General features: G+C 44.0%; 1 protein-coding gene across 12 annotated transcripts in view; it reads left to right on the top strand.

The window, feature by feature from the left end:
- Nucleotides 1–25,825, top strand: part of Ablim3 (actin binding LIM protein family, member 3) — a 112,494-nt gene that overhangs the window by 36,506 nt on the left and 50,163 nt on the right. For all 12 annotated transcript variants that reach the window (XM_030250506.1, XM_006526010.4, XM_006526009.4 and 9 more), the window contains 3 exons: nucleotides 3,677–3,814; nucleotides 18,195–18,378; nucleotides 20,065–20,177. In XM_030250506.1, the coding sequence (XP_030106366.1) occupies nucleotides 3,677–3,814; nucleotides 18,195–18,378; nucleotides 20,065–20,177 (435 nt within the window). The remainder of the gene's footprint in view (nucleotides 1–3,676; nucleotides 3,815–18,194; nucleotides 18,379–20,064; nucleotides 20,178–25,825) is intronic.

The following is a 25,825-nucleotide window of genomic DNA, read 5'->3' as shown; positions in this document are numbered from 1 at the left end:
AAACCAACCAAACAAAAAACCCACCCCTTTTATACTCAGCCTCCATCAGAAGCCCGGAAGAACTCTTGCAGGGTTGCATGAGTTTCTGCTAATGATCTACTTCTGAGCATCTCACACTCCTGGAGCCCTGACCATGCACAGCATCCTCACGGCAGCATCTGCATCCTGACGGTAGGGGGACAGAGGGACAGAGTTAATGTTTCAATCCACAATGGTCCGTTTTCCTCATCTTCCCCTCTAACTTTATCTCTATCAGACTCAAAGACTGAATTCTGATGGAGGATTTATGCCCACAGTTCCACTTCCCCAAATTAGAAAAAAAAATAAAATAAGTTGACCTTGAATGGTGCTTCTTGAACTGCAGGGCAGATTGAATCAAAGCCGTAGGTGAGCACGTGTGCTTTGGTTCTGGTGGGAATGTAAGAGCCTTCCAGGCTCGCCTCACTGATGGGGACGGCGGTACTGTTTGTTCTGATTTCCTTTCCAGGCCCACAGCTTTGCTTCCCTTGGCAGTGGTATATCACCATGCTGCTCATATGAGTGGGATTTATATTTTCTCACAAGCCAGAGAAGAGAAGGGAGTGTAATATTTTCCAGGGGACCCAGAGCAGAAACTCAAAAGAGAAGAAAAATGGATTAAACATGCTAGGTGAAGAGAATTGTTTTGAGCTATGGAGGCATGGTAGTCATTATTCCAGTCAACATTTCCAGGACACAGGCACACACACACATGCACACATGTGCACGCGCACAAAGACACACCTGGGTACATGCATGTGTGCACACAGAAGCCCGAGAGGATATCAAATCCTCTGCAGCTGGAGTTACAGGAGAACACACACAAACACATGCACATGAATGCATGTGCACACACCTACACCTATATAAACACACACACCCCTGGATACGTGTGTGGGTGCAAACAGAGGCCAGAAGAAGATATCAGATCCTATGCTGCTGGAGATACAGGAGGACACACACACACACACACACACACACACCTGGGTGCATGCATGGGTGCACACAGAGACCAGAAGAAGATACCAGAGCCCATGCTGCTGGTGTTACAGGAGGATGTGAGCTGCCTGACCCAGGTGAAGCAAGAGCTCCTAACCGCTGAGTCATTGCTCAGCCTCTTGCAGGGCAGTTAATAGACTTTTCCATGTTAACTCATCCAAGTGAGTTCATGGTTCCTTTACCTGGCTAATCAATGCATTTCTTTGATTTACCTTTTCTGTCTTTAACTTAAGATAGAAAAGAAAAGGATGAGTAACGGAGAGAGAGATTATGAAATCGAGACAGGCATCTTGGTGATGCCCAATAATCTTAGTAGCTGAGAATCAAAAGAAGTATGAGTTCAAGGCCACTGTCTCTCTCTCTCTCTCTCTCTCTCTCTCTCTCTCTCTCTCTCTCTCTCTCTCTCTCTCTCTCTTTCAATGATCTTCTTTTCTCCAACCCTCGCTACCAAAATTCTTAGAGTTCAGTTTCAGGGCTAAGCAGCCGGGTCATTGCTCTCCAGCACACTTGTGATTTGGGACACTTGTAAGGAAGAAACAATCAGAAGTCTATTCTTTTGTCTGTAAACAGAGAAGAGTGATGAGGTGAGCTGTAGAAACCATAGCCCTCCTGACCATGAAGCTGGCTTGAGAATGACGTGGATAATGCCAGATTTAACTGGGGAAAAACACCAGGTTCCAGATGGGTCCAGTAGAACAGTCATGGTTGTGCTGCACTAACTAAAGGTCTCAGATGACATGACAATGAAGATTGGTCCTTGCTCAAGTTGGATGCGTATGCATGGATCCAGGCTCCAGCATCCTGACACTATAAGGACATTAAGGACATCCTTCACTTGTAGCTAGGTGAAGAGAAAGAAAATGTACAGATAGAATACTGTCTCCTTGAGGGAAGGCACACACAATTTCCATTCACACTCCATTGGCAAATAAGTCACCATTCAAATGCCAGTGAACAGATTTCAGCTACACTAGGTTAAGAACCTCTAAAGGATGTGACCTCTGGATCCCTCTGTAGTTCAAGGTTGCTGAGAGGTCAAGAGAATTTATAATCCACTAATCCATGAAGACTGCATGTTCAAATGGTATTTCCAGGACAAGAGTGGTCCTTCTAACAGTATGAGCAGATGGTGTTTAACTGTGTCTCCAACTTTGAATGGAAATAAAGAAACTGAATAATGTCTCATCAAAGACAACTAAGGCTACCTACAAGGGAGATTGGATTCCTCGAAACCAAAGTTACTTATATGGGATTATTAATCAGACTCTTAATATCATTCCAAGCCTGAGGTCTTGTGGTCTAGACAGGTAGCTATTATTCAATTCCAAGTGACCAAATTTTAGGATGGGTAAACCACCCTACATCTCTACATAAGCAACCGATGACATCTCAGGGAAAGGAGATCTCTACAGTAACCATGAGCAGATCTAAACGGGTGATTAATAGTGAATAGGTATCTCCAGTCTTGCCCAATGCTAACAGCGGCACTTTGCATAAATATGTTGCATGAAACTTCTAAAGTATTGTTACAGTCATTTCAGAAATTACTGGAAAATCTGCCTCAATCCAAAGTCAAAGCTGATTGAACAATGTCTTTGTGGAACTCAAGCCAACAACTCAAGCAGCAGTTTTTAAAATCAGACATCCTTAACACAATACAACCCAGTGATGCACTTACTGGCGACTTGCATGCTGAAGCCTGACAGTCGGAAAGTAGCAGAAGTCGCTGTCTTCCCTAACTAAACTATTACGTTTCTATGAGAGGAGAAGACCCTGTTTATCAGTAAAACCACTGTAATTTAGAACATACCATGGTCTCAGATATAAGCCAACTGTCTTTTAGCACTGCATAGTATGATGGCATGAGAAGTGACCAGGGTCCATAGACAAGGCTGAGGTAAAGTCTCACAGTGCAGCACAGCTGAGCACTGCCAGGAACACCTGATTCACAACAGATTTGATTTATTATTATTATTATTATTATTATTATTATTATTATTATTATTATTATTATGCTGCATGTTCAGAAATCTTTGACTCTTGCCAGATTTTGTTTTGCAACCCTCCCTGACTCAGTCACAGGACCCCATATGAGGCTTTGATCTGAGGCTTAAGGAACTGTACAGTAACAATGAAAAGTATGGTGTAGGAAACACAAAATGTGTAATAACCATCTGTTATCATGGTCAAGCATTCTATACAATATATGACGGTCTGTGCTTCCTATGACTGGCAGTGCAGTGGGTCTGACAGGCTATGAAGCATCGTCACTGCAGCCAGGGAGGCATCAGGCAATAGAGCCTTCCTAGCTGATGACAATGGTCCTTGTCATGTATCTGACCTTGGCCCAGACCTTGTACAGCACATATCTGTACACTCTTTCCTTTTTCATTTATCTACATTCAGAAATTTGCTTCTATGATTTCAAGGAAAGGCTATATGCACACCTGAGTCTCTGCCTGTTGAAGGAGGGTAGTAGACTCCTTTCAGAGCCACCAAGTGCCAAGCTTGGCATTATATAATGTGCTGAGGACTTCTGTTTGGTGGAGGGATAGTTTCTACCCTTCCCACCTCATATTCTTCTAATTTTAAGATTATGATGGCTTATGACTGACTTTTCAAAGCCTCCTAGACAGTGATCTCTTGTTTCTGTCTACAGTTCCTTACCAGCAGAGTCCGTACAGTCCCCGGGGCGGCTCCAATGTCATCCAGTGCTACCGCTGCGGAGACACCTGCAAAGGGGAGGTGGTCCGTGTCCACAACAACCACTTCCACATCCGATGCTTCACTTGTCAAGGTAGGAGGCCCTTTTTCAGCTTGCTTCTCAGACGCTTGGCTGTCCCCTGCCAGCATGTGCCTTGGGACAGGAAGAACAAGTGGTTGACACTGTATAAAGGCCAGAACTCTCTTCAGAGAATTCTCCCTGAGGCAATGTGGAGCCCAGAGGGAGGTTCTAGTGAGATTAGAGATGGATGGATGGATGGATGGATGGATGGATGGATGGATGGATGTGGAGGTTAATAGGGGACATGGCTACCTCAAAGAAACAGGGGTTGACCTGAGAAAAGGACAATCCTTAAGGCTAACTTCTACAGCTTGTGACCATCAATCAACTGGAGCATGAATGATAGTACAAACTATCATTGGTAAGCCCAGTCTGACTTTGAGATGTGCACCATTCTGTGGCCATATGCAAGTCCTTAAAGGCTTAAGACCGATGAACGAAAAGATCTGCCTTGACCTTCTTAAGGCTTGTCATTTGCAAACAGATGTTCTGTTTGCTACAGCTTTTACCCACATAGAGCTGACTCACGGTGTCCTACAGCCTACGCCCAGCCTCGCTCTAGTTCCCAAACAGAAAGGATCATAGCAGAAGGAAGGGAGAGGGGGTTGGCCAAAAGAGAATCCTGTTGCCCACAAGCCAGGGTCCTGACACACACCTCTTCCCCGACACCTCCCATCTCTGCCTCCAGGCTGCCAAACTCACAAGCAGACATTCCAGTGAAGAACTGCCTGTGAGTTGGACCTAAAACCTGTGACTTGCACCTGTTCATCCTGGGTTTGTGTGTTCAAAGTTGGCTGTGTGCTTTCTGCTCACTGTTCCCTAGGACGGAGCTTTGGGTGTTTGTAACCAGGTCTTCCCGTGACAAATGACATCACAGGTCCTCCAATGGAACTTCATCTGAAGTGACTCCCACCTGTGTCATTATCTTGAAGCTTCCTCTTTGACCCATTCTAGTTTGTCAATATTACTCTTAAATCGTGATTCTCAGAGTGCAGCATCGTTCTCAAGGGCAGACAAACACAGCAATGTTTCTGTCAATGGGACCCATGCTGACTTGATTTCTTAAGGATCCAATTCTTACCATTAACTTATATTGAATTTATGGTCAATGGAAATTTCCAGATCTCTTCTTATCAATAAGTACCTCAGTCTCATGTATCAGATTGGCTTCCCGTGCCATGAAGAAAAATCCTAAGTTCCTTCCTTTATTCTCCAACTGGGCTTTGTATTGAGCAATATGTATTTTGTGTTCTCTAATTCATTTTATAGACGCACATCTGGGCTGTATCTTGATTTGTGTGGTCTAAATTTCGTATTTATATTCAGAACCGGCAGAACCTTTAGTACAAGTGAGCTATACCAGTGTTTTGGTGAGTGACTATTTTGACATCTCAGAAATTGGGGCAGGACAGGAAGTCAAAACAATAAAGACATATTGTGCGTCTTTGCAATTAATTTTCTAAAGAAAATGTAGGCAGTTACTTTTTGCCCGGGCATGGCTTCTCACTTCCTGGCCTGGCCTGGCCTCATTTCATGTGATGGTGTCAGATCTCCAAGCACAACGAGAAGATTCACTCCCGTGATTGAGACCTTTAACACCCCACCTTGGGACATACTTAATGCCCTGCTATTGACAAAACAAGCCAATAGCCAACCTAGATTCAAGCTCCTGGAGCAGCTTTGCCTCTTGTGGGGAAATCTGAAGCCTCAGATCTCAAGGATGTGAACACAGAGAAGGGAATAATTTGGCCATGTCTACAGTCACCACAAGGAGGTTAGAGAGTCTCTTTTGATGGCGATTTTAAGGAGAAAAATAGACCATTATTTTTTTTCTGAATATTTCTAGGTCAGGTGCTTAGAAGTGAGACAAATGACAGGCTTTGGGTTTCCTTTGCGAACAAGGAAGCAGATTTGTTGCCTTCAATAGGCGCCTCATTTAAAATTCTGAAATGTCTACGCATGCCTGTTACAGCTACACACTGCAATGTGCGGGGATGAAAGGAATGAATCTGCAGAGGTCAGAAACAATCAGGAGAGCTGGTGGTGGAACAGCCAGTGCCAGGTTTCATCCCAATGGTTAGTGCAAAGCCACGGAGATAAAAAGCTCTAGACTTCGTGTCTCAGTGGATTGTGGAGAAAAAGCAGGCCATGCTGAAGCCACCACAGCTGGAAGGTAGTAGGAGACACGGAGTGAGGCCTGATAGCAGAGTGCCCTCGCACAGTGCATGATGGGAAGTGAGGCCCAGCAGCAGAGTGCCCTCACACAGTGCATGATGGGAAAAGGAAATGCCCCTGGAACCAAGGAGGATAGGAAGCAAGCTTGCCTATGGCTACAGGGCACTAAAACGTCAGTGCAACTGTGGAGAGCCCATCCTTTATGTGACTCGAGGACGATACTGATACTATGTATTTGCTATACATTTATAAGAGTTGAAGAATATTTTGTTTCTATGAAAATTTTTATTATCCATAGGCCACTGATAGAAATGAAAACATAATAGCAAATTGAGAAGCCCACCAAAAAAAAAACAAAAAAAACCCCCTAACTCTGGAGCAAGAAGAAACATGAAAGTGCATGGGGGAGGGGTAGACCAAAAATAAAACAAATGTTAAATGAAACAAAAAATCTAAAAGTCTCCCAGACAGTTGTTGAACAGCCCAACATCTGATGGGGAGGGAGTGGAAACTTCAAATTCCATGCCCAAGACAAAACAACCACAAAATAAAACAGAATTTTAAAGTAGGAAGGGGTGGGGGGACTAGGAATTGGAGGTCTTCCTCGGCTACACTAAGTTCGGGGCTAGCCTTGGGTATGTGAGCCCTCTCAGAACATAATGATAAGAGCTGCAACCATGCACATGCAGATTAGGGGCTCAGATGTGTACTGCTGGGTCTACAGGACAGCTTCCCTATAGATTCAGGGATCCTTGGGGATTGGTTCATGGTGTGACATTACCATTTCTGCCTTGATACCAGGATGCCGAGCCTCCTTAATGCTTCCACAACTGTGGGAAGCCAGGGATTGTCTCTCAGAAAGACTCCCACCTGGCCCTATCCTCCAGCCCAGTAGAAGTACCTGTGCTCACTGACCAGAGGTCTCCTCAGGTGGACGGAGAGATCCCTGGTTCTCCATCCTTGTTGCAGGCATCGGTGGTGAAATGACTAGTAATGGTAGAGCCAGAGGCTGAGCCAGGTAGGGTAGGATGAAGGCTCAAGGGTGCATGTTGTCTACTAGCACAAGACTGAACAGGATAAGATAGGGCGCATGCTCAGTCACGGTGTCCTTCTGCTTGTTCCTGCAGCATTAGAACCAGGTCTCGACTTGCTCCACAAAGTTGAGTTTGGTGACCAGGATCTTGCCAGCCTCCTGGTCAGGGTAGGGGTCAACTCTGAAGTGTTCCCTCAGACCCTGGTGCTGCTCTCTGATGGTTTGGATGGCTTGGTAAATAGGAAAGCAAGGAATGCCCAGTCGCTTCCCTCTTGACTGTAGCTCCATTTCAGATCAGTTCAAGTGTTTTCCACAGTCAGAGATTGAAAACAACGTTTCACACTTGACAAATAGTAAAAGCCAATGATAATCCTTTTGGAAGGAACTCAGCTCTATTCCAGACCTCAAAGAATTAACATAGAAAAATGAGTAACTCGGAGACAAACTCACAAACCATAGAGGACAGAGGTGACAGAAACCGTGGAGAGCAGAGTGTATATTAGAATACACATTACCTTATATAGTAATTAGAATATTTGCTATCTAATAACTGTATAATAAAACCCTTCAGGAAAATAAAAAAGCAGCAGCCTACATACGTCAGAGTGAAACCTCAGATCTTAGATGATAAAGAGATAATCTCAAGAGTAACCAGAAATAAAAGACAGACCATCTGCATACGAATTGGTAAATAGGCTGACAGTTGACAGTTTAATAGCAACAAACAAGCCAAAAACAGTAGGATGCTCTTTCATGTACTGGTAAAGGGAAAAAAATTGTCAAAGTAGGATTATGTAATCAACAAAACCACTTTTCAAGAAAAAAGGCAACCCCCTCGCCCCCATATAACACCATACTTACTGGTAAAAGACTGACTATTTCCCTCTAAGAGACAGAACAAGCTGGGGATGTCTGATCTCACCACTTCTGTTCAATGATTTATTGGGTTAGGCAAGAAAATTAAATAAAAGGTATACAAGCTGAGAAGAAAGATGGAAAGGATACCCACGGCAGATAAGATGATCATATGTATAGCCAAACCTATGTAATGCGTGAAAAAAAAACAATTAGAACTGGGAAAATAAAATGTTTCTGAACACAAAATCAACATTCCAAAACCATGTGTGCGTTTATGCACGGGCAGTGAGCGCTCTGAAAGGAAAGGTAAGAGAGCTAGAGAGGTAGCGGCTCAGTGACAGAACACTTGCCTTCTATACACAAGGTTCTGGGCTCAATTCCCAGCAACGCTAAAGATAAAACTGAGGAAACAGTCACAAGGGGCTGCTGAGATGACTCAGTGGGTAAAGGTGCTTGCAGACAAATCTATCAGTCTTTGAGTTCAATCCGAGGCACCTACGTGGTGGAAAGAGAGAATTGATTCCTACTGGTTGTCCCCTGACCTTCACACACACACACACACACAAAATAAATAAATAAATAAATAAACAAACTTTTTTTGAGGCTTCAGATGATTTATTTATACTTTAAAGGTTAAGAAAAAAATCAGACAAGTAAAATTCTCATGGGTTCAAGCTGTATACAGTCACAAAGAAAAGCTGCATGGGGCAAAAACATGTTTTTCCATAGAGGCTTTCCATAGAAAGTATAGTTTAAACATTTAATTGATTAACAACAGCAAACAATAATGATTTATTTGAAGTAAACTCATTGCTATCAGCTACACCTGGGAGAAACATGAAACCACATTTCAAGAACAATTTCATGTTTTGAAGAAACTGAGGTCACAAGACTCTTGTCTTCTTTTTTATTATTATTTTTAATTAGGTATTTTCCTCATTTACATTTCCAATGCTATCCCAAAAGTCCCCCATACCCTCCCCCCCCACTCCCCTACCCACCCACTTCCATTTTTTGGCCCTGGCGTTCCCCTGTACTGAGGCATGTAAAGTTTGCAAGACCAAAGGGCCTCTCTTTCCAGTGGTGGCCGACTAGGCCATCTTTTGATACATATGCAGCTAGAGTCAAGAGCTCAGGGGTACTGGTTAGTTCATAATGTGTTCCACCTATAGGGCTGCCTTTAAGATCCCTTTAGCTCCTTGGGTATTTTCTCTAGCTCCTCCATTGGGGGCCCTGTAATCCATCCAATAGCTGGCTGTGAGCATCCACTTATGTGTTTATAAATAAACTTTTTTATAAAACTATTTATGATAGTAAATATATACAAATAAATACAACAAAACATAAGAATTATAAATGATATCTGGTGTAGTGGCACACAGTATCAATAGTGTTCACATGGTAGAGAGAAAAGGGGGAAGGGCAGGGAGAGAGAGCTCCTTGTAAGGGAACTAATAATGCCACTGCATACAGGACTCTACCCACAAGACCTCATCCAAACCTAAACCTAATTACCTTATGACAGCCGTCCCCAAATGCCATCAGCACTGGAGGCCCAGGCTTCAGCATATGCTCTTTGAGATGGCATAAATCAGTCCATAAAATCCATATCAAATTACAAAGAGCAAGCGATGAAAAATCACATCAAGGATCCAACACTTCTCACGTTAAAGACTTACTACAAAGCTGAGCTGCTAGCATAGCACATGGACTGACATGCCAATCAATAGAATAGAATCAAGTGTCCAGAAATAAACCCTTATATTGATGGCCAGTTGATTTTCAACAAGGGTGCCAGGATAATTCAATAGAGAAAGAGAAAGAAAGAAAAAAAGAACAGTCTTTTCTATAAGTGGTTCCAGGAAAACTGGATATTCACAGGCAAAGGGAAGAAAGACAGAAAATAGATTGTTTCTTATAAACACATAAAAATTATTAACTCAAAATGGTTCAAAGACAAACATATGAACTAAACTGTAAAATTTTAAAGAGAAAATAGATGAATAGATCTTTGTGTCCTTGAGCATGGCACAGGCTTCTCGGATAATATAAAAGGACACTCGGCAAAGGAAAAGTAGACAAATTAAACATCATCAAAGCTTCATCCTTTTATGCTATAAAAAATACACTTGAATATGTTTTGAGACCAGTTCTCACTATGTAGTTCTGGCTAGCCTATAACACACTGTATAAACCAGGCTGACCTCAAACTCACAGAGATTCACCTGCCTCTGCCTCCCAAGAGCTAACAATAAGGAGTATGCTACCATGCCTGGCCTAAATAAACCCTTAAGAATGTGAACAGATAACACCCCAAATAGAAGAAAACATTTTCTCATCAGATACTAACCAAACACTGGGTCCAAGCTTTGTAAGGAATTCTTATAATGTAACAAATTTCAATAACCCACTTTCAAAATGGACGAAGGATCTACAATGACATTTCTCCAAATAATTATATAGACATCCCATAGACACATAAAAATGCTCATTATCATTAGAATTCAAAGACATCCAATCAACCACAGTGCCACGGTCCCATACATAAGGATGGCTAAAATTAGAAATGCCTAATATACGTGTTGAGGATGTAGAGACGTCAGGACCCTTGTCTATGCGTGGGAATAGAAACAGTCATGCTGTTTCAGAGACTGCCTGGCAATTTCTCAGAAGGATAAGCATAGAACTCCAACTGCCGTTCCTCAGTGGTTTTCATTTCAAGAAAAATGAAAGCAGTTTGAGGAGAGGGTTGACAAGAATAAAAGCCCGGATCCCCAAAACCCATGTAAGATGCAGAGCTGATCCAAGTGGTCATGAGACAGGAAGTGGAGACAAGCAGATTCGTAGGAGCTTATGACCAGCTGGCCTGCTGTGTGGAAGAGCTACAGGCCAAACAAAAGTTAGAAGGCACCTAAGTACCGACAGCCAAGGTTGTAGGTACCTATATCTTCCACATACACAAATGCATATTCATGTACACAAAAAGAGTCATGAAAACAATTTCACACAAAACATACGTGAATGTTCATAGCAATACTCTTATAGTGGTTGAAAGGAGGAATATCAAATATCCATCAACTGATGAGCTGATAAATAAAACACCGTTTGTCTATACAATAGAATATTATTGAGCAATAGAAAGGAGTGAAATACATTCTCTAATGGAGATGAACCTTGAAACACACAGGAAACACATCACGAATACGTGTTTGGGTCCATGTATATGAACTACTCAGAATAAGCAAGATTATTGGGTCCATACAGCTGGAAGAGGTTGAAGAAATGTAGGGACTGACTTTAATGGGTTTATTGTATATTTTGGATACAATGAAAATACCAAGGATGCTAAAGTATACTAAATATGGATGAGCTATACATGTTTAAGTAGTTGAATTTTATATTGTGTGAATCATATGTTGTTGAAACTGCTCGAAGAACACTTTAGAGAAAAGAAGACTGAATTTTTGTTTCAACAGACCCTCAGTAGATGAAATTTTGGAATATGTTCTGTAGGCAGAAGGGAAGCAGCCCAAAGATGGGAAAGATGAGATGTAAGATGAAATCACTAGAAAAAAATCTTAATGGAAAATAGAAGATGCTTAGCAGTGATGAGAGATAAGGAACTGATTATGAAATACATCGGAAAATGTTAAGTGAGTCTCAGGAAAAACTGTATAGCCTTAATAATGACAACAGAGAAGAAGTTTGAACATTAGTGAGCCAAATACCCACCCATTTCCAGAAGTTTGAAAAGCAAATGAATGTGAGGAAAACAGGGGGAAAGGAATAGTAGATACCATCAAAAAAAAAATCACAGCAGACAGATGAACAAAGCAAAAGGTGATTCGAGTGATTGAAAAAAATCATTTAAATAAAGAGAAGAGATATGCAAATGGATGGTGGAAAAGTTAAAATAGAAAGATACTACAGGCGAAAACATAACATTGTAGTTATATATATACACATAGCTATATATATCATACATAAGTATACATATATACATATATATATACATATATATACATGTACATATATATAGTTATAACATATAGTTATAGTGAAAACAACATTATCAACAGTGTCAGTATAATAGATTTTAAACTTGAGTTAAACAAAAATTGATCATGTCAAAGTGAAACAGACCAAAACTTACTCAAAAAAAAATGTGAAAAGCTGAGTGGTCCTGTAGCTCCCCAAATTGAACCACTGGATCTTCAGTTAAAACTCTTCCGCAAAGGAAAGGGGGTACATCAGCAAAGAACTGGGGAAGTAGACTCTCAAGTTTGCAACCCCCCCCACCCCGCCAGTGAAGTGATGTGCCCAGACTGAGCTCATCGATAGCCAATTCTTCCCACCCAGACTGTGTTCATCGATGACCTATTCTACATCCCCACCCTAAACCATAAAAGGACAATGTACATCCATTGGCACTTCTAGACTTAACTGTCAAGCCACAGAAGTGTAAGAAGGGGGCAGGTTAGTGAGCGCCACAAGGTACAGCCAGAGGAAAAAAATCAAACTCTAAAGAACTTTAGAGGGCAGGTGACCCAATTTCTTCAGGAAATGCATTACAAACAGAAGGATGGGAGGAAAGAGGACTTTGAAGATAACAAGATCCATTGTGCTTGTGTGGACCTTGAAAAACCTTGAATTGAACAGCCTATCACCAAAATGGAGAACGATGAAGAGGTAATTGGGGAAAATGGAATAGCCCAGATGGTGCCTTAGTAGTTATTACTTTTAACGACTAGGTTATTGTGGTTATTCTTCTAAAGGGTTCTAATACTTTAGAGATGCCTTTTGAGATAGGAATACCAAGAAGGAAATCATGAGCCAGGTATGCTGCTCCACGCCTTTTCTACTGCCTGTACTCGGGAGGTAGAAGTGGGAAGAGCAGCGTTTAAGGCCTGCCTTATCTAACAAGCAAGTTTAAGGCAAGCCTGGGCAACCTAATGACACTCTATCAAAAAAAAAAAAAAAAAAAAAAAAAAAGGCGGGGAAGGGCCAGGACTTTAGCTCAGCAGTAGAGTGTTTATCTACATTGTACAAAGTTTTTGAGACAGAGTGACCAAGGGAGAAAATATCAATCTTACAAACTTGCACAAGATTTTATGTCAAAAATTACAAAATTTCTAAGTTTGTAAGACATCATAGGAAATATATATTCATCTAAGTTAAAGAGCATGAAAAAGATGGCAGTGTGGGGCTGGAGAGATGGCTCAGAGATTAAGAGCATTTGTTGCTTTTGCAGAGGACCAGGATCTTGTTCCTGGCACCTACATGGTAGCTCACAACCATCTGTAACTCCAGTTCCAAGGGGTTTTATGTCTTTGTTTGATCTCTGAGGGCACCAGGCATGCACATAGCGCACAGACATACATACAGGCAAAGACACTCATACACAGAGAATAAAATAAATACAACTAAAATTAATTTAAGATGGCAATGCTATACTGGATGAACTATGAATGCAAAGAAATTCTAGTGCATAAAGTTTCCCATGAAAAATTAGGAGTCTGTTAAAATTGAATTCTTAGCAAAGAGTCTGTGCCTGTCCATGACCCTGAAGAACAAGGGCAAAGCCAAGGCCCTATCCTAGTAACTACATCCCCACCTGTTGTTAGTGTGTACATTATTAAGTTATTGGAATAAGGATGGGTAATCAGGCCAGTAGAGCTGCATATAAAACCAGAAGAAAGGCACATAAGGAAGCTGCTCTGTTGCTGACCAGTGGAGAACAATTAAGCTGCTTCATAAACAACACAGACATGTGATTAACTGTCCATGTGGGGGAAATTACATCCCTACTGTATGTCCCTCACTAATGACAATTCCAGATGGGTGGGATGGCAGCCATATGAAAAGCCATACAACTAAACTTCTAGAAAACAACCTCAAGACATCCTTTTCGGATGTCAGACGGAGTAAAGAATCATTTCTTAAATGTAACACAGAGCAGTCAAGTCACAGAGAAACCAAAGATAAACCTAACCATAGAAAACTGAGGGTGTGAGTTCATCAGAAAACGTAAAGGGGAGAAGACTGGAGTTCCAGGTGTTAACAGGAACCGGTGAGAGGGACTCGGTTTTAAGAGAGGAAAAACACCACTAAAGGTTTCAGTGGGTAAAAGATTTTAGCATTTTTCCATGCAGGAAATACAAATGGCCCGTAAATATGAAAATATTCTCAAACTCACTAATCATCAGAAAATGAAATTTAGAGTCACACTCTGATGTTGTCTCACATGGGTCATATTGTCAAGTCGGGTCTCCCCAAGTGTTGGCAATACTGTGGCTCTGTGGGGTCTTCTGGTGGGAACGTTAAATACAAACTGCAACAACGACAAAAACCTAGAATGTAAGAGTGATGCTCTCAGTAGCCTATTTATAAGAGTAGCACTTGTTAAAGCTTAGGTTCTCAGCAGTGGGAGAGCGCCCGTAGCCTCATCCTCCTCCAGCAAATCTTAAACACACAGTGCCCAAACACTGAGCAAGGCAACGAAGGGTCCAGCAGTGTCGACCCCAGACACAGCCTATACTAAATAATCTACTGTGCCAGAATATATATCATAAATGGTAAAGCTATAAGGAAAAGCGAAGGATAATAAACATCCAATCAGGGCCTGTGTGGGAAGGGGGCACTATCAGAGAGCCACAGACAATCTCCTCAAGTGCCGAGGACAGCCTAGTTCTTGAAACCTAGTTCTAGTACCTAGAAACTTGCTACAGACATGTGGGCATATATTTTGTTATTCTTTAAACTATACAGATATATTTTCCTGTGTGTTAAATATTCCACAATTGAGATATTTTAAATATCAAATTAGATTGCGCTCCAGGCCTTTCTAACAATAATCTTGAAATTTTATAAAATTTATACTCTCAAGAGTGTTATAAAATAATACTCTTGAACGTCTCGATTTCTCTGGCAGAATCCTAGACTCGAACACCTGATATCTCCTTAGTAACAAGCTAGTCCCCTCACCTTACAAAGGAGCTTCAGAGAATGAGGGGGCTTTTAAGAATCATGTGACACCTGAGACAAGGACCACAGACAAAAGCCCAGCAGCCTACAAAACGGTGCCTTTCATTTTGGCACATGCTATGGCGGTGTGTGAGACCTACTTCTAGTCAGGGTGTTCACAGATAACATCCATCTGCATTCTCAACAAGAGGTTCTAAGTTTGTGTAATCTATCCTTCTTACTGCCCAGACATATGATCTGCGTTGCTTTTGTTTTTAATCTTTGAGTATGTATGCGTGCATGCGTGTATGAGGGACTCTGCAAGTAGTGCAAGTGTGTATGCGTGCTTATGTGTATGCATTTATACGAATGTGATGTGTGTGTGTGTGTGTGTGTGTGTGTGTGTGTGTGTGTGTGCACATTAGTGCTTGTGTATGAAGAATGCTGGGCTTATAAGTGTGCACCACCAGACTGGCTTTATATAAGTCCCAAGTATCAAGACTTTATGTAGTAGTCGCTTTAACCACTGAGTCACCCATCTTCCAAGTTCTTGTTGTTTTGGTGGTTTGGTCTGGTCTGGTCTGGTCTGGTCTGGTCTGGTCTGGTCTGGTCTGGTCTGGTCTGGTTTTTCAAGACAGGGTTTCTCTGTATAACCCTGGCCGTCCTGGAACTCACTCTGTAGACCAGGCTGGCCTTGAACTCAGAAATCCGCCTGCCTCTGCCTCTGCCTCCCAAGTGCTGGGATTAAAGGCATGTGCCAACACTGTCCAGAAAGTTCTTGTTGTCTTAATAATTGGAATTTTACATATGTGTGTATGTATGCATCATGGCTATCCATATATGCTCATTCTTACTAGTCCCTCACGTAGCATATGCCCTGTGTGAGAGGCTCTACTCAATCTCCTATGCATCTGCTGTCCTGCTCCTGTTCGCTCCTTGCTTGCCTCCCATCCCCGGCTCCCTACTGTATTTCCAGGACTCCATTTGATTCTTATCAACTTTTACATCCTTCCCACCAGAAACTTCCTCCTCTAGCTCCTTGGAGGAAATGAAGGAACTGATTGTTCCAAGTTTTCTCATGGCCTCCTGGTTCTCTCCACTGGGAGAGATGATTCTAGAGGTGGAGTTGGCAGAGAAAACAAAGGAGAAAAAGAAAAGGGAAAAAACAGGAGCTGTTTCCAATGAGGTAGTAGGCCATGACCCAACTGATTCCATGAAGCAATTGATCCACCACCTGCATGCCCAGAACAGCCTGTGCTCTGTCTCTGCCTGCTCCCACGGCCAGGTATTGTTTAAGAGGATGAATTTCCACAGTGCCTGAAAGCTGAGACCTTCCTGGCCTCTTGTCACCACTGTCCCCACCATCCATCCTGCCTTCCCCTAACCCAGCAAAACTTCATACTGACTTCAAAATGCTCATACGCATGGCAAGCCCCCAAGTTCTTCTCCTGGGCCCACAGGAGGTCAGTTCTAAAAGTTCAGCCTCCTTAGTGTAAATTGAAGCCCTAGAAAGGAGAGGGCCAAGTTCAAGGTCTTCCAAAGACTTAGTGGCAGGAATGAGACTAGAACCCAGTGATCTGGTTCCAAGATCACTCCATCCCCCACTGTCTGTTAAGCTTGCTGCCTGCAGAAGTGAGCAAACACTTGCGAGACATGTTTGCGCGAATCTGCAAAGCTCTCCTGCTGTCAGCCTGGCTTCTTTTGCAGAACTCTCTGTAATGAAATAGTATTTACTCAGGTGACATCACCCATTACAAGCTGGTTCTGCAAACTGACAGGTTTGGAAACTGTTGGTTCCCCAACCATTGCCCAGACTTGAGAGAGCCGCCTTTTGTATCTACCAATATCCTCAGGGAACCCATGCCAAATATCAGAGTACCTGCTGAGTACTGTACTACTCTTTAGTCTTCCATTTCTTTCCACCTAGAGACGGACTGTGTGAAAAGCCAAGCAACCAGACAATCTCCAGATAGGTGTGGACAAGCAGGGCTAGACACGAGACCCAAGGGCCTTTCCAGTTCTTCCTTTGACTCACTCTAGTTTTAGCTGAACTAGTACTGCTCACCTGGGGTTTCATTATCTCTGAGAATCTTTTGTTTCCATTGGAAGAAACAGCTTCTTCCTATAGCTTAATGTGATTGTTTCATAAATTAACTTCCTACTGGGAGATCTTATCCCCAGATTCCCTTAGTGGGGCTTGTTTCCTCCATAAATTCAATTGTTCAGATAACTACTTTTCTCTTACCCACCCTCTATTTATTTCTATAAAATGCCACAATGGAGAAAGCTCCCCAATCAATATCAGCTTGTCTTCTCTGAGTCCTGGGATCAAAGCATGTGTTGTTTTCTGCAGTAGGTTGTTACCATCAAGTTCTGGTGGACAGCCAGGAGTAATGGCAATGCCTGCATTGTTCTATGGCCTCCTGGATCTCTCACCTCACCCTCAGAACCAACCAATGGCTTGGGAGTTATCCCACATGGGGAAAACCTGAACTTCTTAAGCTGGACTGTTGCCTTTCTCCTGGTGGGCTGGAACCATTTTGTCCTGTGTGACTTCCCTTCACTTCCTGCAAACTCCACTGTGCCCCAGTCTCACCCCATGCAACTGTGGCTGGCAACTCCCTGTGCCTGTACTCTGTCCCATTCTGTGGTATCAATGCTTCAATCCCTCCCTCCGTGCTGACAAGATGTCCTTTCTCCCATGGTCTGTACTTTTCTCACGGTACATGGCGCATAATGCGTGCATCTTCTCTCTGCAGACCCATTTAGCTTTTTACAGTTCAGGGATTGTATATTTTGCATCACGTGGCTGGGAACAGGCCAATCCTCTGGCTGCAGCAAGAACCAGTCAGAAGCCTCACATTTTCCATCCCATTGCCAACCTATTATCTTCTATTGGGGATTCGGAGCCTATAATCTCCACGCCACTCTTGACCTGAGGGAGAGTCAAGCACATAGCGAGTTCCCAAGAGATTTTTTTTATTTTAGTGATTGACTCATTCTCAATTTCATGATACCACCAGCTGGGTGGCATGCCATGATCCCCAAGGCCTTGAAATTCAGTGTATCGAGAGGACTGCATAATGTCCATGATCCCCAGGGACTATATATCAGAATCAGCTGGGCAGTGTGAAAACCCAGCCCTGGACTCAGGGATTCCAAACCAAGCTTAGGCATCCACCCCTGAATAAGCTCCATATGATTCTAATGCAGGGGACCCCAAAGCCCATGAGCTCTAACATGCCACCATCTCACGTCAACTCATGACAAAGTCAGACAGCAGCCTTTCCCCTAGTAAGGATCTTCTTCTTGCAAACTCTCCCTGAACTCAACCTGCACTGTCCCCTTCCCTGTTTCTCCAAGTATGTGGATGTGGCCTGGCCCAGTCGGGCTTCTTCTTCAAGAACCAGGAGTACATCTGCACCCAGGACTACCAACAGCTTTATGGCACCCGCTGTGATAGCTGCCGGGACTTCATCACGGGTGAGGTCATCTCTGCCCTGGGCCGTACCTACCACCCTAAATGCTTCGTATGCAGCTTGTGCAGGTGAGTGTCCTAGGAGACCTGGCCCTCTTGGGGAAGCCTGAGGGAAGAGGATAACATGGCCTTTCCCAGGCAGCTCAGGAGCATATAGGCTTTTCACTGAAATCTGATGTTTCTGGACACTTGAGAGTGGGTGGACTGCTCTGATAGGCCAGTAGTTTTCAAACTGTGTCGCCCCCAGATCTTATCTCATCATGCCCAGTGGGATGTAAAGCACTAGTTGATCCTATGATGGCAGGGTAAGGATCTAAACCTCATGGTTGGTGTTCCATTTCCTCTCAAAAGGCCTCCAAGAAAGCCACTGAGTATCTTGTCTCTCAGAAGTCAGTCTGGGAACCAAGTATCATTCTGGCCCAGGCTTCCACACTCTCATCCTTGGGGTAGCATAAGGATGTCTATCGATAGCCCTCCTCCATCATCCCAACACTGTCTCTTGCTGGAAGAATGACCCCAGCAAGTAGCCTCATCTGTGTAAGCCTGGGTAATGGAGGTCAGACCATTGCAACCTCACTAGCTTTCAGTAAGATGTGTGATAAGGTGCACACAGAGACTTGCATCCAGTGGCTGGCCTGCAGTATGCTTGTTCTCACCCCTGCAGTAGGCATCCAACCACCCTCTCAGGACAGTTCCTCTCTGCCCGCTTCCCTGCCAGACAGCTCAGTCACATGTCTGTTAATTTGGCAATGTGCACTATTGGGTCAGCTGCATGCCAAGCAACACATTAAGGAGATGAAATCAAACTGAAGAAAACCTCAGCCTCGCCCACCAGTGTGTTAAAATTTAATGGCCGTCTCTGATTAAGTCATAAGCAAAATATGATTTGAGTACATGTGCATTTTTATTTCAGAAAAGAAAGTATTGATTAATTATTCTCCCTGTAAAATAACCACTGGTTGGTTAGTTGCCAAATAGAGTAACCAGTTAGAATTTCTGACTAATGGCTGTGTAAAAAATAAATAAATAAATAACAAATCGGGATGGTGAGGATATAGCTACCTAGATTCCCATCCCAGATTTCCCTCCACTGTCCCCTGTTGCTCATAGAAAGACAGTGGGGCCACTTGTTCTGTGCTAAGCTCCAAGCGTGTGTGATAGGCACCCTACGTCGCATGAACAAAAGCAGCCACTCAGCAAACGGCATTGGCAGTGCTGGGGCTCTAGATGTAGTTTATCATTTTGTTGGGCAGGCAGATGTATGGGCTTGAGACCCCTCAGCTAGAGGAACAGAGCCAACACAGGACAAGGGGGAAATGTTTGGAGAAGACTGATAGTCTTCTCATTGGAAAGAGGGTTTTGAGAGATGTCTAGATAGTGAAAGAGAGAAATTGGCAACTTTGGGGCCTGAGTGGTCCTTTGATGCATGGGGACAGGACAAGCTGCAATGACAGAACAGCTCTGTGAGGAGTGGGTCGCCTCTCCGTTACAGCTGGGGAGCATAAGCTCACAGCGACAGTATGACTTTGCAACCGTCACATGATGTAACTAGCCCAACAAGTCTTCAAGTTCCTGGAACCTGGATTCTGGGTGCTTTATGCAGTCTGTCATTCTGAATAGCACTTGACTTGTCTGATGCTCTAGGAAACAAGCTACGCATCTTATAGAATACCCAAGCGCATGCCCTGTCAGTCACCCAGAGCTACAGAATCTTTAGAACAGGAGACATTGACTCTCTTTCTCATTCCCTTGCAGGAAGCCTTTCCCTATTGGAGATAAGGTGACCTTCAGTGGGAAAGAATGTGTATGTCAGACGTGCTCCCAGTCAATGACCAGCAGCAAGCCGATCAAGATCCGTGGACCAAGCCGTGAGTCCTCCCCATAGGCACTGCTCTGTCCGTGAACACGTCCTCCTGAGTACCCTGTCCTGGTGGGAAGCAGGGGAGGCTGCCACCCTGGATGCGTTGAATGCACCTGAAGCATTACCCAGTTGGCATACAGCCCAGACACAATGCAGGGAAGACAGGCTACCTAGCTATAGGGAATGATAGCCAGAGTCACTTTGGTAGGATTCTTTCTAGGACAAAGAGGGGAGGCGTTCCTGATTCTATGTACCAACACTGCAGCAGAGTTGATCAAGTGTTTTGTTCCCACTAGTTCTCCGTTTCTAGAAACTCATGCAAGAAGTCAGGAGTGGTTTTAAGAATAAACCCCACAGAGCATGTTTCCAGGACCACTAGATCAGCCTTGTGGATCATGATGTGAAAAAGCCTATTTCTGGGCTCATCTGGAATCTTTGAGAATGGAATCCAGGGGTCACCCAAGAGACCTGGGTGATTCATTAGCTGTTCTTAGGGCGAGAATAGCATGAGAAAGACATCAACCACACCATAATAACAGGACGTTTTTATCAAGCCACATATTGGAGGGGGACATAAAGGTTGAGAGTATGCCTTAGGGCAGTCCTAATCTGCGGAAGTCAGTCCACTCAGTGTGTGTACTGACAAGATGCTTACATCACTGTTCTTAGATGTCCTTGTAGAGCCGTGGACAGCACGCACCCACAAACACACACAGATCCAGCACTCTAGGTCTCCTGAGCCACACTGAGCTCCAATGATCTTTCATGTTATATGATACCCTGGCTCTTGTCCCGTCAAGAGAATCAATGAAAACCCATTAGCATCCTGTGCTGCATTACTGTGTGGGTACAGAGGCCGCCAGGCACGGCACCAGCACAGTCAGCATGCTGGAGCTGCATCACACCAAGGAGGCGAGCCACGTCAGCTGCCCTCAGCTCCCAGGGGCTCCATTACAGCCTGCCTCGCTGTGGTGAACTGATGGGAGAGGCAATGAATGGGCTTGCCTTGCCTGCCCTTCCTTTCCGTGAAGTCAGATTTGTTCCTGGGATAGGATGTGATGTTAAGGACTCTTCCTTTAGTGTCCTTGACAATACTCAAGAACAATCTATTGCTCTGGCCAGGTTTCATCCCCAGGTGGCTGAGTGTGCACACAACTATCCTTCATAACTCCTTGATATCATATCCCTATGACCAAAACACTAGATAAGGGTTCTTGCCCCGTGGCTTATGCTTCCTGGAAGCTCAGAGACCAGTGGTCGCATATGTGAAGAACAGACGGAAGCAAGCTTGAGTTGGGAGGCTGCCAACCAGCTGCATGAGACAAAGTGGTCTTATAGCCTCCTTGATTTATACAGCTATGAAAAAAAAAAAACTAATGGGATGCCTTATCATCTTCGCAGGAGTGTTGTAAAAAGCCACAGCGTTTCTGTTCAGGGATCAGGTTAGCACGATTGGTTTAGGCTTAGGATGAATATGACCAGAGGGTTACCTAAAGGGGAAGACTCATCCTGAATGTGGACACCATAGCCCCTTAGGCTGGAGAGGCAAATGGCTTACCATAATGGGCTGAAACATTCAAAACCATGAGCCAAAATGAATCCTTTTTTCCCCCTTAAATTGTTTCTTTCTGGTGTTTGGTTACAGCAATGAGAAAGGCTAGCTGACTCCAAGGTTTACTGTAGAAAACACACCAAAGGAACATGGAGAATAAGATTCCTGAGTCCACTGTGAATTCTCTGGGGTGCACTGTGTGTTTCTGTGTGTGCTGAAGTCTCAGAAACAGGACAGGCTTTCTCTACCGAGTGAAAGCCTAATATAGGGACAAGTGCTAGAAGAGAGAGATCTAACATGCCTCCACCATAGTTTTGCAGATTGGGATATCCAGAAGGATGAGGGAGAAGTTGTTAAAGACAAACGAGTGGGCATGTGAGCGGTTTCCAGGGGAACAAAGGCCCTTGGCTTAGCTCAGAAATAAAAGCATCTACCCGTGCACCCACCAAGTATATTTCCTTGAAGTATCCTCTGCAGAGATGATTGCAGACTCTGCAAGGGATCCCTGACTAGAGGGCATAGTAGATGCTTCCTGGGCTCCTAAGGAATGGAGAGAACCAAAGCAAGAACTGAACGACGGAGAAAACATACCAGAGGACAGAAAAAGGACAAATCACCGAGTTGGGTTTTTTTTTCTCTTAGCTATAAGAGTGTGAAGTTTCATCCCTGTAGTGTGGATATATTCTGGCAAAGCTAGGATAATATTTACTCAAAGGAAAATAGTCATAAACTGTCAAGAAGAAAAAAAAATCATGTTATTGTCTGTAAAAGAAATACTCCCAGATCATAGATCTCATAAAGAAGAATCAATAGCAGGAGAACCATCCACATCAATATTAGCACCACCACAGTCATTACCGTCACCAGCACAAACATCACCAGCACCAGCACAGTTGTCACCGTTACCAACACAGGCATCACAATCACCACCAGACTCATCACTGTCACCACCGTCACCACCATAAGCATCACCACCACAGCGGTTACCATCACTAACAAACCCCTCCGTCACTACTAATCCACCATCACATGTGTCACCATCACCACTGACAGCATTTATTCTATTGTTAGGCATTGCAGACAATGGACAGATATCTCAATCATTACAAAGCTATGAAGGCAATAAGAGTAATTGTTTTATAAGTATGAAAACCGAGACTCAAAACCTATAAATGACCTTCCCAAAGTAACACAGATGTTAAGGCTCTGAGGCTATTCCCCTAGCTCCTTATATGAGGAGTATGTCTTTCTAATTGGATAAGGTCCTGTCTTCCTAGGCTAGTTGCCTAAAGCAAGGTGAATAACTTTCTGCGCTTCACAAAGCTCACTTACTTTTGCTGACCTAAATAGAATGAATGATGTAGCCCACTAAACTAAAAATGGCTGCATGGGATCTCTCGGGGCTTTGATAGTAAAGTGAGAGATTTGGGAGGAACAGGTGGGGGCATCATGCTTCCTGCCAGCTGAAGGCTGTAATTTTGGAATGGAGAAGCATACAAGAAGAGTGGACAGCTGGCTCCCAATGAAATACCAAGGATAGAGAGTGACTCTCCCAACCCTGTTTATGGCACCAGACCCATGGGCTCCCAGAGAGGTGTGTCAATCAGTGAACAGGAGCAAAAGGAGAAGGAAGAGGGAGGAGAAGTCCCAGGGAACAGGAAGCCAGGACAATGGAGGACCAGCAGAATAACACGGACAGAAAAGCCACAAGTGAGGGCATCCCAGAATTCTCAAAAGCAATAAGCAGGGCTTCCCTTCAGATCCGAGACTTGGCAAACACACAGGATGCGTGTGAAAATAAATACAAGAATGTCAAATAGAAGAACCACTTATGTGACTGTCAGTTCTACTGACCTGGTTGTAGGGAAGACATTTAGAAGAGGAACTTACCAGAGCCACTTCACTCCGTTCTCTGCCCAGCCTCCAACCACTACACCCCACTGGCTGCTAATTGTTTGTAGCTCGGTATGCTAAATTCATCTCAAGTGTGTCCCTCTAGCCTGTAGAAATGGCACTTTTTTGGAATGTGGCCATTTCTACCAACAGCCAGCTACCAAGGAAGCCTCATTGAAGAGTCAGAGAGTTTCATACTTAGCTAATATGATGCTTGCCACTAAGGAGTTTCTGTGTGGATGCAGATGGGTACATCAAGGGAAGCACAAGGCATGGTGGTTAAGGGGGGAAGAAAAGAAACCACGGTTGCCTTTAGTTATTTGAAGGGATTGCCAGGGAAGAAACAAAAAGACTGTTCTTTGATACGGAAGAATAAGGAAAGTGACAGAGTCAGGTCTCGGCTCCACAGAAGGAAGACATCCTTGACAGTCATGCCTAGCCAAACACGACACAGCTGACCCAGGAAAGGCTGAGCCTTCGCATGTAATAAGCCATGAAACAGGCACCACCTGTCAAAACTATGGTAGATCCCTGCCCTGCCTGGGACACATGACCAAGTGCTCTGAGAACTTGAAGCCTCTCTGTGATGGTTAAGTCCTCTTGAGGAGCCACATAGACAGTGTGACCAGACACTGTCTGTTAATAAAGAGAGGAGGCACCTGACCTACCAAAGCCATTGTTTGGGGGGAGGGCGAGTGTTACAGGGAGACATACTGATTCCAGAAAAATGAAAGGGAAAAGGATAAAGCTATGCATTCTTTGCTGTCTAGCCTGTCCGGAGGCTTAAAGCACGTTGCAGTTGGAGACCTTCCTACCCCAGCTTATGCTAAGGGATGTTCGAAGGGTGCTCAGCAGTCAAGTGTTCAGACTTCAGGAACTGACCCTACCAATGCTCAGGTCCCAGATGCTCCCAACAGCCTTCTAAATGTCCCACCCTTTAGACACACCATCTCCTCTTCCAGGACCAGATTAAGGGTGGTCTAGCCAGGTCCCCCGAGTTTAGATGCAGCTTCCCCTCACATGCTCCAAAGTGTACATCCATCTTGTGACGCCAGTAAGGAGGTTTGACATCTGATAAACTTTCCCCAGTGACCATGTTCCTCCTCCAGAGTGGACCATCTGATCAGCAAGGCCCGAATCCCCAGGATTTCCCAAGTACCCTGGATGCTGGCTGCATTTCCTGCCCCACCCACCCCGCTCTACACTCATTGAACAATAGGCAGACCAGACCACTGGGTTCCAACTTATTTTCTGTCCAATTCTGGCTCAAGAGTAACAGTGACAGGGAGCAAAACTACATTTCTGGTTTGGGACAGTCTCTTTAGGCTCTTCTCATTGTGTGCTGGGGAGAGATGAACATGGGGGATCCACTCCTTTGCCTGAGCACTATGAGATCCAGTCATTCTTCAGACTTCCTTCAGCCAATATCCTTTGAGTTACCACTCTGTGCCTAGCACCAGGCTAAGCAGATAGATAGATAGATAGATAGATAGATAGATAGATAGATAGATAATAGATAGATTTAACACAAAACACAAGTATGGCCTGTCACTAGTTATTTTTCTCCTTATTGCAGTCAAGTACTAAGTTGGAAAGGTTTCTCTTTGGCTCATGGCTCAGAGACTATGGTCCATCATGCCAAGGGGTGGCATGTTGTCAGGAGTGAGTCACAGCTGTGGCAGGAGCATGTGTTCATATCACAGCAGTCCAAAGAGAACACAGTCACTCCGCCAGCTGCCATTCTCCTTGTCTCCTTTTGATTCAGCCCAGCCCATAGGGTGGTGCCTGTTACACTCAGGGCAGGCAGAATCTCCCCACCCCCCCCCATCAATTCAAACCATATATAAATACCCTCACATCTAAATGTGTGCCTCTTGTAGGACTCCAAATCCAGTTGGACCAAGTTGACCAAGTGGATTAACCGTCCCATAGCCTTTACCTAAAAAAGGAATGGAAAGATGCAGCCTGTCTCCAAAAACAGGCCTTCTCAAATTTTACCATGCAGAGGTCGTGGTAGGGTTCCATTCTCTAGATGGGGACTGCAATAGTGGATGTTCAAGCTTCTAGATGATGCAAATATGACAGGCTCTAGGGTGATGAAAGAGAGCATGAGCTTACAGAAATGGCGGTCATGGTAAGCAGCAGGACAGCACTTTCCTTCCCAACACTCTATGGTCCTTTGTCCACAGGCCAGAGCTCTGGCAACCTTT

This window comes from Mus musculus, chromosome 18 (genome assembly GCF_000001635.26).
Source record: "Mus musculus strain C57BL/6J chromosome 18, GRCm38.p6 C57BL/6J".
Lineage (NCBI taxonomy): Eukaryota > Metazoa > Chordata > Mammalia > Rodentia > Muridae > Mus > Mus musculus.
This window is presented reverse-complemented; position numbering and strand designations above follow the sequence as displayed.